We start from the raw sequence: 18,014 nt of genomic DNA, 5'->3' as shown, positions 1-18,014 counted from the left end.
ATTGTTGCCAAGGCAGTAGATTGCTGTGTGGTAATGAAAGGCCAGCGCAGTCTGCCTCTCAGACTCACAACCAAAACATGCATTACTGCTAATACTATAAAGATAGTCTCCCTTTAAACCTAAAATTTCCACATCTAACATGTGTTGAGGGCTTCAAAGGGGTTCTCGTGTTGATCTGGTGGGGTATTACTCTCCTATTTAGGGAAATAACAGAGCCAAACTGAGCTGCTGTCGATGAGAGTACCAATTTATGTCCAGCCACACAAATCAGCGCTTGAACATAAAGAAGGTCAAGTGCATGTGTTACATAAAAGACAGAGTAGACACCATTTCAGCGCATTTTTTGATACTTGCTTTATGTTGTTTTACATTCAAATGGCTGCTTTCAATGATAACCTCAATGTGCTGTCACATTTTAGTACAACAGCCTTCGGGGTCTTGTGGAAAGGCTCAAAGGCTCAGTTATCTAGAGAAGAAACATTGTTTTTTTTTTTTTTGTTTTTGGATTGACTGTTGTAAAACATAAGAAAATATGGCAGAACCTGAACCTGCATGTTCACTCGATGCTCTCTCTTTCACGTCTGATTTCTCCAGAGCCTTTATGTGTAGCAGAATTACTGTAGGCATCGTACTTATATGGGATCTAGGTCATTGAAGATGTGTGTGTGTGTGTGTGTGTGTGTGTGTGTGTGTGTGTGTGTGTGTGTGTGTGTGTGTGCGCGCGCGTGTGTGTGCTGTCCCTGTCTTTAAATAGCTCCCAGTAGATTGTGACACTCGAGTTGTAGCTGTGCGGTGAGGAGCCGCTGGACACGAGGATGAGAATGTGCGTAGTATGGCAGTGCGCTGTAATGTAACTGTGTCGTGTGTGTCTGCACTTTTCACACTGCGCCTGTTTCATCATGTCTGCCTTTATCCTTTACTGCCGAAGTGTTCCCGTTGAAAACTGGGAGTGCACATCATGTGGACTGGATGTTGTGTGTGTGTGTGTGTGTGTAGGCAGCGAGTCACACCCATGGTTAACCTCAGGGTCGGGCGTACTGTTGCTCAGGATGTGACAAACCAGCAGCATATGGCAGCAGTCCGTGGCCTTTGCTTGGTTTCAAGATGATGTGCCTGCTCTCATAATGTGCTATAATGAATAGGATCTCTCGTCACACTCAGCTCAGGCATTGCTCCACAGCATTAGCCAGCAAGGTGTTGTTGCTAGCTGCAGCCGTCTCCCTGCAGTACAGTGGTTCAGCCCGGAGCCATGACTCTGCAGTGGCGGTGTGGGTCAGAAAGGCAGAAAGGAGAGAGGAGGGAGGGGAAGGGCAGCGTACCTGCACTGTCAGCAACATCCATACACTCCATCCATCTTTCTCGAACTCTCCCTATCTCATTTATCTCCACCTCTCTTGTTCTTTTCCTCTTTTCCCCCGTGTTTGTCAGAATGCTTAGTCACTGCACAAAATCAATAGCTGATATAGCACATTAACATAAAGCTTTACCACATGTACCTTTTCCAGCTCAACAAACAGTGTGATGAACATTCATGCATAAAGTAGAGTTGAACAGATAATTGCAATCTAACCCAACCTTATGTCTGTGCTTCTTTGCAGCCCAAGCTGATGGCAAAGGATTTGCTGGACCTAGTAGCCTCTCACTTCAACCTAAAGGAGAAGGAGTACTTTGGAATCGCATACACGGATGAAACGTAAGTCACATTCAGCAGTTATTACCTCTAATAATTATAGTGTGTCATGGTTAAATGCTGCAGAAGGACTCAGATTCTCTATTTCTCTGCTTCAGAAGTACAAAAACTGATTTAAAGAAACCACTAGATAAGGCAGTTTCCTTAATAGAGATTCATTATCTCTGGTAGTACATCTGACTAGGTCTTGACCAAAACTGTGAGAGACCCAAGTTCAACTCGTGGCTGCAGCAGGAATAGCATTCAGCATAAAAACTCATCGAGACTGCAGGGCAAGGGAAAATGACTGGCTGTGACAGGACCTGTGCAAAGGGAGCTGTCAAATAAGCTGTCAGCTTTACTAAAATAAATGCAATAATGTACCAAAGTGCTAAAGTTTCAGCTGCTCTCTTTGAAAGTTTCCATAGTAGATCATGTGACCTGGATGTTTGATTTGGCACAAGTTTTTAGGCCAGATGCCCTACTTGACACAATCTAAGGAATTGGGGATTAAGGCAGACTAGTGGGATTTGAACCATCAATACTTTAGTTACAAATTTTCTTTTCTAACCTTTAGGTCACCTCAAAAGTACCAAGACAAAAAACAAAACGATGCAAAAAGGCATAGATATTCATAGGTACAATCTTTAGTGGCAACACTGATCAATTAAATATGCATAATAGATTTGAACCTTAAGTTTTTGAAACACTGGTACTGTTATTTGATTTTCATAAAACTAAGTGAGGACTGGTCCAAAGCTATAAAATAGACTTTGCGGTAAACCATAATTGTAACAGATAAGATAAGTAATAAATATAGAATTACCCACCCTTTCAAAGGGTAAGGGTTATAACATCATCTTGATTGCCTTGACATTTCATATCTAGTTTAAACCGCTGTCTTTTATTGTGAAACACAGGAAGCTGCCGTCTGGGGTTTTTTTCTCAGTGTCACAGACTGTACATCCGATGGACCCAGTGTCTTTTCTCCATGGTTAACTTCAGTTCTTTGTGTTGCTGTTTCTCTTAAGTTATCTTTTCAAGTCATCATTAGGATAAAACAAGTGACCAGCAGTTTTGTGAGTGTAAGGTACAGAAAGTACAAATATTTGCATGGAAGTGCACAAAAATGTGTACTGAAGCGATTATAGCCTTTTGGCTACTCCTTTCTTAGGTTCCCTCAGTGGATTGTGATCTACAGTCAGATGTCTCAACCCTCAGTGTGAATCAGGGGAAGTGGGATGTAAACCCCAGGTTTCCAGTCCCAGTCTCACTGGTTTAATGTTGAGGTCACCTCTGCCCATGCAACCTGCGTAACCAAATCCAGTAAACAGCTGCAGAGATAATGACGGTGCTCAGTAACACCGAACAGCAGGTGGGAAGCAGTAAAATAGAAACACTTGGTTACTGTACCCACAGTTTCTGGAGTTTCTTTACTTGGGTCTTGTGCAGATTCCTAAAAAAGTGGTGTGCAGGGGAAATTGACTTCCTGGTTGCTTGAATTGATGCCAGTGTGTTTTAGCCTCAACAGAGGTTGAAAGGCCTATTGGCCTGATGCATAGTAGCAGGTATGGTTTTACAATTACTTAAGAACAAACAGACCACACTGAATGGCATTGGATTGTGGATTTATAATTTCAAATGTTTGTGCTGCCAGTGAATTTCCACACAACTGCTTTCCCACTGTGTACCCACTAATTGAACTTTGTAGTGAAGCAATCCGAAAGCCCTTGAAAAAGCTTTGGTCATTGTGAACTTTAGAGTTAATGTTAGATGCTGCACAGTGTACGAAAAGCACCGCTTTTAAAATGCGGTTGTTGGTTTTGGCATGTTTTCTCCCTTGAGGAATTTCCAGTGTGCTTTTTTTAAGCTCGACTGTTTGGTCTTTGTTTTGTGTAGCTTAACTATGAAATAGTGCACCGAGTCAAAGAAAAAACACTTATCCCAGATATCTGAAGCACAGTTTCTACTTGTCTTCCACTTACAAACGAAACCGTTTATTTATCAGCCGTTACTGATGTCATTGTCGGCGAAACAAAGAATAATAATCATAATTTATTTTAGTCTGAAACGTCAAGTGACGTGTAAGAGCCACAATAGGGTTTGATGCTATGACGAAGTTATTATTATCTTTCTGAGGCCGAACACAGATGACAAGTCTGTGTTCTCCAGGAGGCTTGTTACAAGAGCCGTGCTTGAAATGCAAAAAAAAAAAAAAAACGACATTCAAATTAGTTTTATTGTGTTTGGTGACCTAGAAAGACAGAAGCACCACAGTAGGAGAGTCATGCAACCATGTCAGCGATTTACATACAGGCAAACACGGCTCTCTCTTTCCTTGTTTTCTCTCATGCTCAAACTGTTGTCCCTCTGCTGCCTGACGTCTATACGTCTGTGATGCGCGTTGTCGCCTGTGTCAGTCCAGCAGAGCAGCATCCGCTCTCCAGTCCTCGTCCCCCTGGGCGAATACTGTGATGTGGAGATTTGTTCTGTGTGCCTGGGTAGAGCAGACGCCCCAGCTCCGACGACTTGCCGGTCACAGGATGTCTGCATGGGGGGGGGAAGGAAGGCGAGGAGAGGAAGGGAGAGAGGAGACTGAGGAATGATTGGGAGATGTTGCTTAGTTGCTTGGGAGACTGTAGAGAGTAACCAGGGTGACAAGCTGTCTCTGCAGTTTTTTCTCTCTGTTGGAAACAGGGAGAGAAAAGAGGGTAAGGGTGGCGGGGTGGGGAGAGGGAACAAGATTTTACTAGGAATAGAAAAACAGGGAGGCTTAGGAAGAAAACACTCAAGCGTCACGTGATCAACTTCTGCATGTTGAGTGTTCAGACATCTTTAAATAACTCTTAACACTAACTGGCTGTTTTTCCTCATCAGGGGCCATTTTAGCTGGCTGCAGCTGGACCGCCGGGTATTAGAACATGAATTCCCCAAGAAGTCCGGCCCTATTGTCCTCTATTTCTGCGTCAGGTGAGTGTTTATCAACACTGTAAACGCCTCGTGATACGCATGCCTCTCTCGGAGCGGAGACAGTGAAGTGGGTCTGTCTGTATTTGTGTATTCACATCCAATCATGTGTTAATAGAAGCTGATTAGTTCGATTAGTCATTAAGACCCCGATGAAATTGCTCTCACCCCTGTGTTTAACTCCCGCCACAGGGCCTCTCATCCAATCATGAGCCTCTTAGACCTCATCTGTATGCACTGCATGCAAATCCCATCAACCAGATCCACACTGACAGCAGGAGTACACCAAACACAACAGCACAAAGTATTTCTACAGGAGATAAGCGTCAACAATTCTTCCATACATCAGTGCTGGATCGGTGTCTCTTAAAACAGTTCAGCAAGAACTGGGAAACTAATTAATAGAAGCATTACTTATAACATTAAACACAGTGAGGCAAGTTTTGTGTTACTAGTGTCATTTATTGATGATTCACATGTGCTTTGAGTGTTTCCCGTTGATGCTGTGTTGGGAGCTGGCTCCGATTTGACCTGCTCTGACAGGGTTATGAAATTATGCTGCTGCACTACACTCCATTTGTGAAGCCCTTTGTGTCGCTCATACAATGGCCACTTTCATACAGAATACTCCAAACCAAATCACAGGCACTGAATCATATGAGTGTGTATGAAAAAGTATGCATATCTGGGATTTTTTGGGGGTGTAAATATAGCATAACATATAGCATATGCCTTAAGTAATTTTAAAGCCAAATGAAGCTCCCCTCTAATCTCAGCCAAACGCATGCGCACACACACATTCACACACACACACACATACACACACACACACACACACACACACACCCTCAGGGAGAACCTGAAAGGGAAAACCAGGGCTTTGTGGGTCCAGTGGTCTCGTCTGTCCCCATGTTGCAATGATGTCATGCAGACCCGGGGGACCGCGTCTTTGTTAGCAACACACATAGTAACTCACATCAATCCCCGCAAACAATGTCGCTAAGCAGTCATTTCCAGAGTGACATTTACAACACACAATATGACAAAGAGCTGACTATGTACCAAAAATGTATTTTTAGCACAGAAACTTAGCGGTCTTGGCTATTTAGTGAACAGATGCTGTGTTGCAGTGTTATGATCACAATGTGCTGACTTCATTGATAACCACCGGCATTAACCGATGGCCTTGTCTTTATCTCAAGTCAGCTGTAGCTCTGTGTGTGTGGCTGTGGTGGTGTGTTGTGCAAGGTGAGGGTCACTGACTGTGTATTTACATAGACTAATAGGTGTTTGACGATGCGGTAGCGGCGATGTGACACTGTGGCCTCTGACACCATTTTGAGGATTTATCTCCCCCCATTCCTCTCAAGCAGTTCAGTCCAATCTCTAACCTCAATCTCTACAAATGCCGTGTTGGATACACCCCCTCTAAAACACATCCCACCCTGTTTCTTACACATATATATACTGTACAGTCACTCTGAACTGAACATTCACAACTGTCTGCCCAAATGTAAGACAGGAATCTATTGCATCTGAATGTGTTGATTTTATTTGTACAATATTAGGACTTGTTTTTGTTTTGTGCGTGTAACCCTATTCGTGTCTGCATGTCATATTTTTGCAAGTTCATGTGGCATTTGTGTGATGTGCTCGTTCCCATTAAATGTTAAGCAGATGAATACCCCCTGCTGGTTCACTGGATGCCTTTCTGCGTGCCTGCCGCTGTGCTGACAGTGTGTGTATGTCTCATCAACACGGTGGCTTTAATTAAATGTTCACACTGAATATTGACAAGGGTCCTCTCATTCTCCCGCGCAGCTCAATTGGTAATGCGATTTAAACCCTTCAGTATTGATCCTCCCAGAGTCTCTCTCACTCAATACCTTTGCACAGTCGTATGTGTGCAAATCAACATGAGCATTCTCGTGTGTGCGTCTGAACATGAGTGTGGGTCGCAATATGCGTACGTGCTTGTGTTTAATGAGTATGCATCACACCCATTTCTTCTAATAAAGTAGTGTTTTGATGAGAAACATCACATGTTAGGAAATATGTAAGGGGACACATGAGAGTATCCAAACCCTTTGGACTTTTCTTGATGTCTGTTTTATTGAACAGGGGCGCCAACAATGAGTAGCTTCCTAACACACACCATCCCAGCTACCCTCTGGCTCTGCATGTATTCATGAGCTAAATATAGACTGCATTATTATGTTAGTTCGCTGCTCACTGCTCTGCCAGAAGTGGGTTACTGTGCTTCTCTCTCCAGTATATGACAGCATGTGTGTGTGTGTGTGTGTGTGTGTGTGTGTGTGTGTGTGTGTGTGTGTGTGTGTGTGTGTGTGTGTGTGTGTTTGGAATTACCACACACTGCTGATCATGCACAGAGACAGACAATGTGCGAAGTGCATCATGTGCACATTCAGTCTGTGTGTGTGTGTGTGTGTGTGTGTGTGTGTGTGTGTGTGTGTGTGTGTGTGTGTGTGTGTGTGTGTGTGTGTGTTCAATACGTGGAATGTGCACACACTCACAAACTTAATCATGGATCGTTGCCAGCCAGCATGGGGAGAGAAAGATTGGGTGTAAAGGGAAGTGAAAAGATGTTGATAACAAAGTCAGCCTCTGGTCTGATGCGCCCTCTTCTGGTCACTTTTGTCATTTCATTCTCTTTCTCACAACTCCATATTAGTTTATCATAATCTGGATGGCAATTTTTCGCACCTATGTTATTTATGCTACTTATACCTCTAAAATAAATAAACATTTCTCTGTTTTTTTTAGGTTCTACATTGAAAGTATATCCTACCTGAAGGACAATGCAACCATTGAGCTGTTCTTTCTTAATGCCAAGTCCATCATCTACAAGGTAAGCCTATTACTGTCCTCGTACCTCCAGATATGTGTGATAGGAAGCCTTTGAGATTATGTCCTCAATCATTTGTAATGAGGTTCAGGGTGTTCAGCAAACGTACTCATGGATAAACAAATGTGAGAGGAGTGCTTTATGTTGTTCGGAGCAGCGCGCCACTTCATTAGCCTATTTCTGCTTCTAAATGAAGAGACGCCACTAGAGGAAAGCTTGGACCTCAGTCCTGCTCGCTGATTTGGTGAGGCAGAAAATGTGAACCACTTTCATCAGCTGTTCGCCATCATGTTATGCGCCGCCCTACATTCCTGCAACTAGCAAATAGTTTGACACATTCAGTGCCATCTGTCAGTTGCAGAAGCATCTTTATGAAAACTGTGTAAATTGTGATTAAGATGACCACCTCAAAAGAACAATTAAAAAAGGTTTGCATAAATTTGTGTAGAGTTTCAGTTGACAGTGTTGTGCTTTGTGCAGGGTTTGTGTGTGCTGGTCAGTCTAAAGTGCATTTGTTGACACTTGCACTAAAGCAGTAAGGTTTTATTCCCAGATGAGGGCATGTGGGTTATAAAAATGGAATTAAAACCAGTAGAAGTCACAGGAGTGCAGTATTTTCAATGTGCACGTTAGATATTTAACACAGATGGGACATACCTGATCAGGGTACACTGTGTAGTCCTTTTCTTCAGTCACTGTCTCTGAACGTTTTCGGCTGTAAGCCCCGTACAAAACGACACAGTGTGTGACCATTGGTAGTCGTGTTGGGTGGTACGCTCAGGGTGGGTTTGTTCTGTCTAGTGTTTCGTCCCGACTGTCTGATCTTCCAACCAATTAAGCCCTGGATTGTAAAGGGAGCATTCCTTGCATACATGACCTGCTACTCACTGCCCACTAACCCAAATCCTCTCTCTGAATGATGTAAACAGAGCATGTAAGTTACAGATCCACTCTCTTGGTAAATAACCCTGAAGAAAAATGTTACTGTAAAACACTTTTTTTTTTAAATAGACTGAGTAATCAGACCAGCGTGGCTTTTAACCTCTGAACCCCCTCATACAACCCCCTTCGCTTTGCCTCTAATCTCTGGGTCCTTTTTCCATGAAGCCCTCTTGACATTTGAGAAGGAAGGGAGGGAACATGGGAGGGTTAGTATGGAGATGATAGAAGTTTACAGCTCATTTTGAACGATTCAACGGGGTTTGATCTGACGCGGATCCACTTTTACTCACAACACGGTGAGCTTGTATACTTTCTTGCTCTCAGTGATACCCGTACTTAAATTTTCTCTTCTTTTCACAGGAACTCATCGAAGTAGACAGTGAGGTTGTCTTCGAATTGGCCTCCTACATTCTACAAGTAAGCTGAATAGTTTTATTTGGATGTGTATTTACGTGTGTGAATGTTCATGCCGGTGTGTATCCTTTAATCAGTTTGTAGTACACGAACCCCAGACACACCAGCTAATCCAGGAGATGTTGTCCTGCCATCAAACGATTCTGAAACCAAGGGCTGAAGTTTCCCTCCAAAATATTTCCATTAGCCGTTGATCCTAATTGACGAAGATTAAACTCGCACTATCTACTGCAGCCGTAATTGTCAGTGATTAAACCTGCGTTATCTACTGCAGTCATCAATCTGTCACTAATACGCGGCGATGCTCGGAGAATTTGCATCCTAAAAAACCTCAAATGTTTCAACTGGGTAGAGAAACTCTTGCCTACCAGCGAAATGGCAGACAGCAGCTCGTGTAGTTTCAAAGATCACAGAACTCCAGGGAAACCCTTCCACTTCACAAAACCTCGCTCCAGCCCTCCGCTTCCCCCGTCTCTCTCTCAGAGTAGGTCAGTCCATTAGCCGCAATCCTACAAGGTCGTGTTACACATAGCAGAGTGGTGTGTGTGTGTGTGTGTGTGCGCAGGTGCAGATGTACAGTATCAGGTGTCTGCTCAGTGGAGCTTCAGAGGTTTTACTGCAGATAGAGGTCTAATGTTTCTCTCTGACTCCAGCTGTGCAGACTTTATTACACATCCACTTATACAGTCACTACATAAACACTGCGCATTGATCACACGTGCATGTAAATAAACTGACCTATCTTCTTTTATCTGTTCCTTTCTGCACGACAGGAGGCGAAAGGCGATTTCACCAGGTAAGCACACCAGTACCACAGGTTCCTTTTAGCAGTTTGAAAGGAGAGTAAGTGAGGTCAGAGCAAAATGTAGGCAGAATATAACAAAAATGAGTCAAAAGTTAAGGACAGGGTTAGACATAGCACAGAGATCAATTCCCTTTTCCACTTTCACTTTTCCTTTTGCACTTCCATCACTTAAACCGTGTGGAGCCTGCCAGACGCGGCCATGATTCATAGAAACGATACACCCCTTGTGGCTCTTCAGATGTATGTCTGTACGATGGTGGCCTAAACGTGTGTCATCCCTCAACCCCTTTGTTGTGGCGAGGATAACAGAGTACAGCAGCTACCAACCTCTGACCTCATTTCCGTCGGTGAAAGGAGTAAATAAACACAACATCCTGTCGAGGCCTGGAATGTGACTCACTCTGAAGACATTCTCCTCTTTTTTTTCTCTCTTTTTTTTTTTTTTTTTACCCCTTCCTCCCACTCACTCTCACAAGCATACATATCTCGATTCTGTAAAGATTCATTAATGCGGCTCTCCTCATGTTGCTTCACGGCCACTCACTTTACCCCCACTTTTCTCAGTTATACACCCATCAGTTCAGTCTAGATAATGACTTGCATACTTTTTTATCCCAATCATCTGGTTAAAATATAAGATTCTTCATAGAACGTTCATGTAGAGACCCATGCACTTGAGGAGTATTTACACGGACAGATATCAGAAAATCCAGACACACAGCTGCATTCACACGTTGGAAGAACAGACGGGAAGGGAGGATGGGATCTCTTCCAGGGGCTTGAGCTCATAGGTTGTCATGTTCCCAGGGCTTTCCCCAGTCTTCCAGGGCCTTGGTGGAGGCTGCAGTGAGGCAAGGGGATTAGAGTTGGGTATTAAGACCTGCTGCCACTGAAGGTCTGAAAACTGAATCCGAGGCCAAGTCCCTTTAGCTCTCTGTGTGGCTCCCTGTCTCATTCGCTTTATCTCAGTCTTAATCTTTTCCTGCCTCATTCCTGTTTTATATCCTGTTTTATGTGGGGTTTTCTTTTTGTATCTCTGTTGTTTCTGTTTGTGTCATTTCCTTCTCTCCTATAGTTCAGACTGTCAGTGTCTCTGCAGCTGCTCTGGGATCCGCCGCGCCCAGTCTCACAGCATCAGGATTTATTCCTCTCTCTGGACTAAATGAAGTCTTTTTTCTGTGCACATTTCCTTAAAGTTGATTTTGTGGCCTCTCTGGGAAATACATAATTTAGCTCTGACTGAAAACTTTCATGTGCACTTAAGAGTTTCTCTTCAACGTGAAGCGGTGCCTTTTAGTTTTTCGCGCTAATCTGTTTGGGCCACAGCCGAAAGTAGCAGTTCTTGCTGAAGTGGTGCTGACCTCTTCCTGTGGCTTTTCTTTCTCAGTAACGATGCAACCAGGTCTGACCTGAAAAAGTTGCCTGCTCTGCCCACCCAGGCCCTAAAGGAACACCCGTCTCTGGCCTACTGGTGAGTGACTTGTCCACAAATCCATTTGTTGCGTCTCCTGCTGTGTTTCTTATATGTTTTTTTCTTCTTTCACTGCTCTATCCCAGTGAAGACAGAGTCATAGAGCATTACAAGAAGCTCAGTGGGCAGTCCAGAGGCCAGGCTATTGTAAAGTAAGTGTGTGTGTGTGTGTGTGTGTGTGTGTTCTCGTATTTCTATCCTTGTTGGGGCCAAATGTCCCCACAAGGATAGCAAAACGTGGAACGACGTGCCTTGTGGGGACCTTTTTCCGGTCCTAAGTAGGAGAAACAGTGTTTTCTTGACCATGTTGTTGTTACTGAAAAAAGTAAAAGTGCAAAAACATTTCTTTAGGGTGAGGCTTTGTTGTGGTGTGGGTTAGGGTTAGGGTAAGGGTCAGGGTTAGGGGCTAGACATGAATGGGTGTCAATGGACGGTCCCCACAAGGATAGAAATACAAGACTGAGCGTGTGTGTGTGTGTGTGTGTGTGTGTGTGTGTGTGTGTGTGTGTGTGTGTGTGTGTGTGTGTTCTCGTATTTCTATCCTTGTTGGGGCCAAATGTCCCCACAAGGATAGCAAAACGTGAAACGACGTGCCTTGTGGGGACCTTTTTCCGGTCCTAAGTAGGAGAAACAGTGTTTTCTTGACCGTGTTGTTGTTACTGAAAAAAGTAAAAGTGCAAAAACATTTCTTTAGGGTTAGGCTTTGTTGTGGTGTGGGTTAGGGTTAGGGTAAGGGTCAGGGTTAGGGGCTAGACATGAATGGGAGTCAATGGAAGGTCCCCACAAGGATAGAAATACGAGACTGTGTGTGTGTGTGTGTGTGTGTGCGTGCGCGTGTGTGTAAGACCATCTCCTGACATGTCTGTCTCTGTGCTCCTCACAGTTATATGAGCATTGTGGAGTCTCTGCCCACATATGGAGTGCATTACTACGCTGTAAAGGTACAGTTTTACTACTTTGCCTTTTCTGTTTTTCTCACACACGCGCCACACACCACGCACATTTTTGTCCCTATAAGCACGCTGATATGATAAAATTTGAACTGCTACACTTGCAGATGTGTCTGTTTCTCAGCCTCTAAGGCCTCTTCCTTTCTTTTCTAAGGTTCTTTTTGTGTGTGTGTGTGTGTATGTGTGTTCTAGGACAAACAGGGGATCCCGTGGTGGTTAGGACTGAGCTATAAAGGCATCTTTCAGTATGACCACCAGGACAAAGTTAAACCCAGGAAGGTGAGATGAATGCTCCATCTGCTCTGTCTGCACTGTCACCATTCTTCTCAGTGATTGATTTCTCTTTAAAGGAGTTGCGGTGCTTTTTCTTCATGGCGTCCGGTGTCACAAAACTCATAAACTCACGGCGGGAATTCTGTCTTGGCAGAGTCTCCCACTTTGGATTGTTTGTCAGAATGGCAAGAAACATTTGCTCAAACGAGGCTAAACTATTAATGACACACTTTTGAAAGTATCAAAAACTTTGAAATAATGATTTGTCTTTTTATAGGTATTTGCGAAATTTGATAATTTACTCAAAATTGTAAGGAAGTCACCATGGCAACCACTGTCAGCGACTTAAAGATTCACTATTCACGTCTTAATTTATATAATAAACACCATATGTAAACTGAAGCTCACTCATGACTTCACATAAAATGAAAAACATAAAAACAGGCAATAAATAGCATTAAAACCAGTAGTTTCATTCAATATCTGTGTAAAGCAGCTCACAAAATGGAATGTCTTTGATATCTTTTACTGTTTAATATCCTTTTTTTTATTTAATGCTATTAGTTTTATGTCAATAATGCCTTGCATTTATAGCAAACCTCTCATCCCTGTCTGTGTCTGTTTGACTGGTCTCCATTGTCCACATTTCCATCCAGTGAGTCAGGACATTGTGTTTGCAAATAAGTACAACAATGATGTACAATTATTACTGTCTGGAGACATTCAGTCTTGGAATGTTTTACATCCTGTTCTGCATTTATTTCTGCCTTTCTGCGAGTGTCCGCCTCCCAGTCTGCTCACCCTGTGTGTGTTATCTCAGAAGGACCTTTTACTTCACCTCTGACACCCGGGCCTGTTCAGGACCCTCATTTCTGGCACTCAGTCTTGTCGTACAGGGGGTTATCGGTCCGCACTGACTGACCGACCACCAAGACACTCTCACACATCCACACACTGATTGAGGAAATGAACTGAGCACTGAACTCGCCATCCTGATGAATACTTCCTGTCCCGCAGAGTCTTTCCTGTTTGCCGCTCGTGTCTTGCTTTTCACATGTCCTTGCGTGTTTTCACCGGTGATTTCCAGTTGAAATGACTCTCAACCTCGGGCCTCATTGCTTTTTCATTCACATTCTCAAATCTCTTAATCTTCTGGCTGCTTAGGTGTTGAATCGCCATGGCGACGGAAAAAAATCAGTCTGTCTCACATCGAACTCATGAGCATGCAGTCACTCGAACAGTGGAAAAGCCATGCATGTGGAGAAATCAGGTTTTTTTTTTTGGTACTGCATGTGATACGTTTTGACAGTTGTAAAGATAGAATAAGGTTTTCCAAAACAAAGGACGAAAACAGCAGGAACATTTTTTTTTTTCAGGAGAATAGAAGAGCAGAAGGCATTAATAGCATTCCCTTACAAATGACTTATCAAGCATTCAGCTGCCAGAGCAACAGTCTGTGAACCTTTGGTCTGTTAAGCTTCAACACTAACCCCCCCACCCTTTCCTTTATTCCTTGCCTTTTTTTCCACTCTATAACTTACACACACATACACACACACACACGCACATCTGAACTCAGACAATGACTAAGGCTGCCCCCTTCACAGTGCAAGTTTAATTATAGTACTGTAGTAAGTAGCTTGATGGAAAACGAGATTTGTGGGCTGCACATTTTGTTAATGCAACATCACAAGTCCAGCTAAATCTCTGTGAATCCACCAAAATGTTTGTTCGCTCATCAGACAGAAAGAGGACGGTGTTTCATGCTTCTTTTTGGGTTTTTTTTTTTTCCAAAACTATGGTCTGGAAAGAAGGGAGGCTACTAGATTATGAGCAGATGTTATCCTAGTAAGAAGTGTCATCACCCTTTTAACTGGAGGAAGTGTGGATTGGGTGATTACTCAAGTCAGTTCCAGTTCAGTACCAGTAACCTGTGAGTCAGAGAGCCGTCACCCCTCCCTCAACGAACAAATACGTAGGCAAAAAGCTAACTTTAAAAAAAGAATAGTATTTTTCACAGTAAGACGTTTTCATCCCAAATCCCTTATTCCGTTATTGTGAAGCTTCAGACTTCACATCACGCTGTTTGATAGCTGTCCGTTCTGGATGCAGTTGTGTTTAATTACTTGGTCTTTTTACAAGGGGAGATCCTGTTGATTCTAAATGCAGAGCGTCTACCACAGCTGGATTTTAAAACACTTCCCCATGTGCTCCCCACACCGCCACACATAATACACTTTCTTCAGGGTTTTTATCGGAACCGCATGCTGTTCTGATCCCCCTTTAGTGTTGTAAGATGTGTTTTGGCAACATTACAGAGTTAATTATGTTAATTACCTCACAAACTTCAGGCCAACCTGTCCTTCCTGTGATGAAGGTACAGGGAGTTTGGTGAGATTCTCAGGTTAATGGAGTTGTTACACAGTTCATAGATCTTCAGTGATGATTGTCATTATTCTGCAGCTTTATTTTTAATAGCTTTTGTGTGCAGAATGCCCCAATACGCCTTGTTTTGATTGGATTTATTTTTAAAAACATCCTTTAACGTAAAGGAAGCAAAAGGCCCCCAGAGTGTATGTTCATCTCTATGACAACTGCTGGATGTAGTGCTGCAAATAAGAACCCCACCTCTGGGTGAAACAATAGTCTTTGGGACCCTCGGGTCCAAATCTGGAAAGGAATAATACCTGGCCTCTTTATCGTGGTTCTGACCTATGCTATTTTAACTTTCTATTCTTCAAGTAGTCTCCCGGGAGCCAACTATGGCAACAACAAAAAAAGCCTTTTACCCTCTGTCAGATGTGACCTTTTCATCTGCTCTGGATGTGTGTTTGGTGCCCAGACATTATTACGAAACGCACTTGGGTGTGTGCACACGAGCATGCCATTGGTGTATGAATAATGGCGACTTATTTCCTGCGCTTGTGTGTATTTGTGCCAGTGTGTGTGTGTGTGTGTGTGTGACTGGACGGAACATGATTTATAGTGCGTGCTCACACACAACCGAGCCTCTAACAGCAGAAGCACTCACTGCTTTGTACACGAAGGCCTGAAAGAAGCTTTCAGCACATTTTTATCAGATAATTAAACCATTAAGAATCTGTTCAGAGGACTGCAACATTTTTACAAAGCAATTAGGGGACTTTTAAGCTCTGTGTCATGCAAGTGACCGTTGTTGGTCCTTTCACACTTCTCTATAGCCAGTTTTCAGTAAATGTCAGTCACAAAAACCATGTTGAATTAGTTAATGTTTTGCTTATTGCGGATTTAATACAATGCAGCATTTTTTTGATGATCCACTCAGGTATTTTTCTTATTTTGAGAAATTCTGAAGCTGTTAATTGTGAAATATGTGTGTGTTCCAATCACACAAATAAAAAGTCTTAGATTTCCCATAAATAATCATATCAAGCTCTAAATATGATGATTCTTTGTAGTATTTTCCAATTAGTTATATATTTTGTTGGTCCTATTTTTCCTGGAACATCAAGTCAGCTTTTAAAGTTACGGCGACTCTGTGCATGTAATATCAAGCACAGCTGTGGTTTCGTGCCAGAACACAGTTATAAACACCTTTCCTATCTCCCCAGCTCTGGCTCACATGTGGCCAACACACATGCTCACACACACACACACACACACACACACACACACACACACACACACACACACACATCCATCCCCTCATTATCTGCCCCGCCTCCTATATTTAGCACCATGCTACATTAGCAGGTCACACTCTATTGAAAGTGTACGGTACAGTGAGAGTTTGGATAAGTCTGCTGATGTTGTCAGGCCCGTGCTCACATGTCCACATACGCAGTGCGTAAACGCCGGCATTAGACTCGAGTGTTTATGTACTTTCTTCATCGTACCCTCCTCCGTCCCCTCCTCCTTCCTTTCTCTCATCCTTCGGTCCATTGTTTTCTCAAGCTGGTGAAATTCCTGGGCTGTGACCCATTCCTTCCTTTATTCCTTTTCACCTCTTGTACTCCTTTTATGTTTTCTTGTTTTTCCTACTTTGTTTTTTTTTTTTTTTCCAGTTTTTGACGATTGTATGCGTGTGTGTGTGTGTGTGTGTGTGTGTGTGTGTGTGTGTGTGTGTGTGTGTGTGTGTGTGTGTGTGTGTGTGTGTGTGTATGTGTTTGCATGCCTGCTCCAGCTGATAGATGTAAAACATCTTGTGCTCCAGAATTGCCCCTCCACTCTCTCTCGCTAACAAGAACCAGACTCGGACTTGGTGAACGTCTGTGTGCGCGCAGAAGAAGTCTGACTAAACAAAGAGAGGGCACTTCAATCGCCGCGGCCACAGAAAGCTTCTCAACCCCCCCCCCCTTTATCACCCCTCCCTTCAAGCCCCTCGTTACACACAGACACACACACACACACACACACACACACACACACACCTCCCAACCGCAGCCCAAAGCAGAACGCACAGTCCCCGAGGGAGAGAGGAGGGGTCAGGAGCAGGGGAGGAACGAACGCCCCCTCTTTCCCTCAGCCCTCCCAGCGAAGCTCCGGGAGAGGAGGAAACTTTACACACTTTCTCTCAAGCAGCACATGCACATGCCTACAGATGGTGAACACCCACCACCTCAAAACTTTCTGTTCCCTCGAGCCGGAGAGCCAGGCAGGATTTCAGACACACACACACACACACACACACACACACATGCCGTGGAGTAACTCTTGAGGGAAACTTCTCTCGGCCAGCTGGTTTTTACTTTTTCCTGAGGACGATCTGATGGTTCATAAAGTGTACGGAAAGAGGAGAAAGAAAGAGAAGCCAAGCAGAGAAAAGGAAAGCGTCCGTCGTTTAGATTGCGTTTCTCCAAAGTGAGTACGTCGAGAGTTGGCACCCACTGCGGACAACACCGCCTGATCTGGACCTGATCAGAGAGCGTCAGACTCGGTCCTCCCCCCTGTATTTCTAACTCCTCCTATTTATCGACTTTTTTTCTCTCCATCATCCTCTTTCTCAGGACTTTCTCTCTCAAGACAAATTGGAACAAACCACGAAGATGAAAGCTGTGCGGATTTAATGTGAAGCGTCTTTTTTTTTCTGTCAACATTCCTGAAGAGTGTCTGTTTGTCTTAAACCTTAGGTGTTCCAATGGCGGCAGCTGGAGAACCTCTACTTCAGAGAGAAGAAGTTTTCAGTAGAAGTTCATGACCCCAGGAGGTAAATTTATATCACAAATGTAAGCTGGTCTCAGCTTTTGTTTTGTTCAGTATCTGCTCTCCACCTAACGTTTACCAGCAACGCAGTTTTTCCTTTTGTGAATTTTACTGTAAATTAGGATTGGAGCACATGTGAATCTGTCAGGAAATGAACCGAGCAGCACGGAAAAGAAACACTGAAGCTAATTCTGTAACGGCTGCAGAAATTGTCTTGGCAGCAGAGGGAGATTTTGGGGATGTCCTGGAGGACTCCTGCACTGATTGATTACTTGATTATCAACGGACTTGTGCAGCCTCATGCATGCACACACACACACTCACACGTGCACTCGATCACCGAGGGCAGACTCTTGATCGCTGACCACAGAAGGATAGATGGCTGCGCGATAGCGGTTTTGCGGAGGAAGTGACCTCTCCTGTGTTTATTTAACACGGCTCTATATGTGGAGTGTTATTCTACAGACGGAGGGAGG

General features: G+C 43.6%; 1 protein-coding gene across 12 annotated transcripts in view; it reads left to right on the top strand.

Annotated features, from left to right (window-relative positions):
* The window catches only part of frmd4a (FERM domain containing 4A), a 96,381-nt gene that overhangs the window by 67,801 nt on the left and 10,566 nt on the right, over positions 1-18,014 (top strand). For 11 of the 12 annotated variants that reach the window (XM_030096863.1, XM_030096864.1, XM_030096862.1 and 8 more), the window contains exons 3-12: positions 1,599-1,693; positions 4,547-4,639; positions 7,421-7,505; positions 8,805-8,861; positions 9,632-9,654; positions 11,051-11,134; positions 11,221-11,286; positions 12,018-12,075; positions 12,277-12,363; positions 17,466-17,542. In XM_030096863.1, coding sequence (XP_029952723.1) covers positions 1,599-1,693; positions 4,547-4,639; positions 7,421-7,505; positions 8,805-8,861; positions 9,632-9,654; positions 11,051-11,134; positions 11,221-11,286; positions 12,018-12,075; positions 12,277-12,363; positions 17,466-17,542 — 725 coding nt within the window. Of the gene's footprint in view, positions 1-1,598; positions 1,694-4,546; positions 4,640-7,420; positions 7,506-8,804; positions 8,862-9,631; positions 9,655-11,050; positions 11,135-11,220; positions 11,287-12,017; positions 12,076-12,276; positions 12,364-16,756; positions 17,197-17,465; positions 17,543-18,014 lie in introns of those variants that run through there. The other variant, XM_030096866.1, reaches the window with a different exon arrangement.

This window comes from Salarias fasciatus, chromosome 7, assembly GCF_902148845.1.
Source record: "Salarias fasciatus chromosome 7, fSalaFa1.1, whole genome shotgun sequence".
NCBI lineage: Eukaryota > Metazoa > Chordata > Actinopteri > Blenniiformes > Blenniidae > Salarias > Salarias fasciatus.
This window is presented reverse-complemented; position numbering and strand designations above follow the sequence as displayed.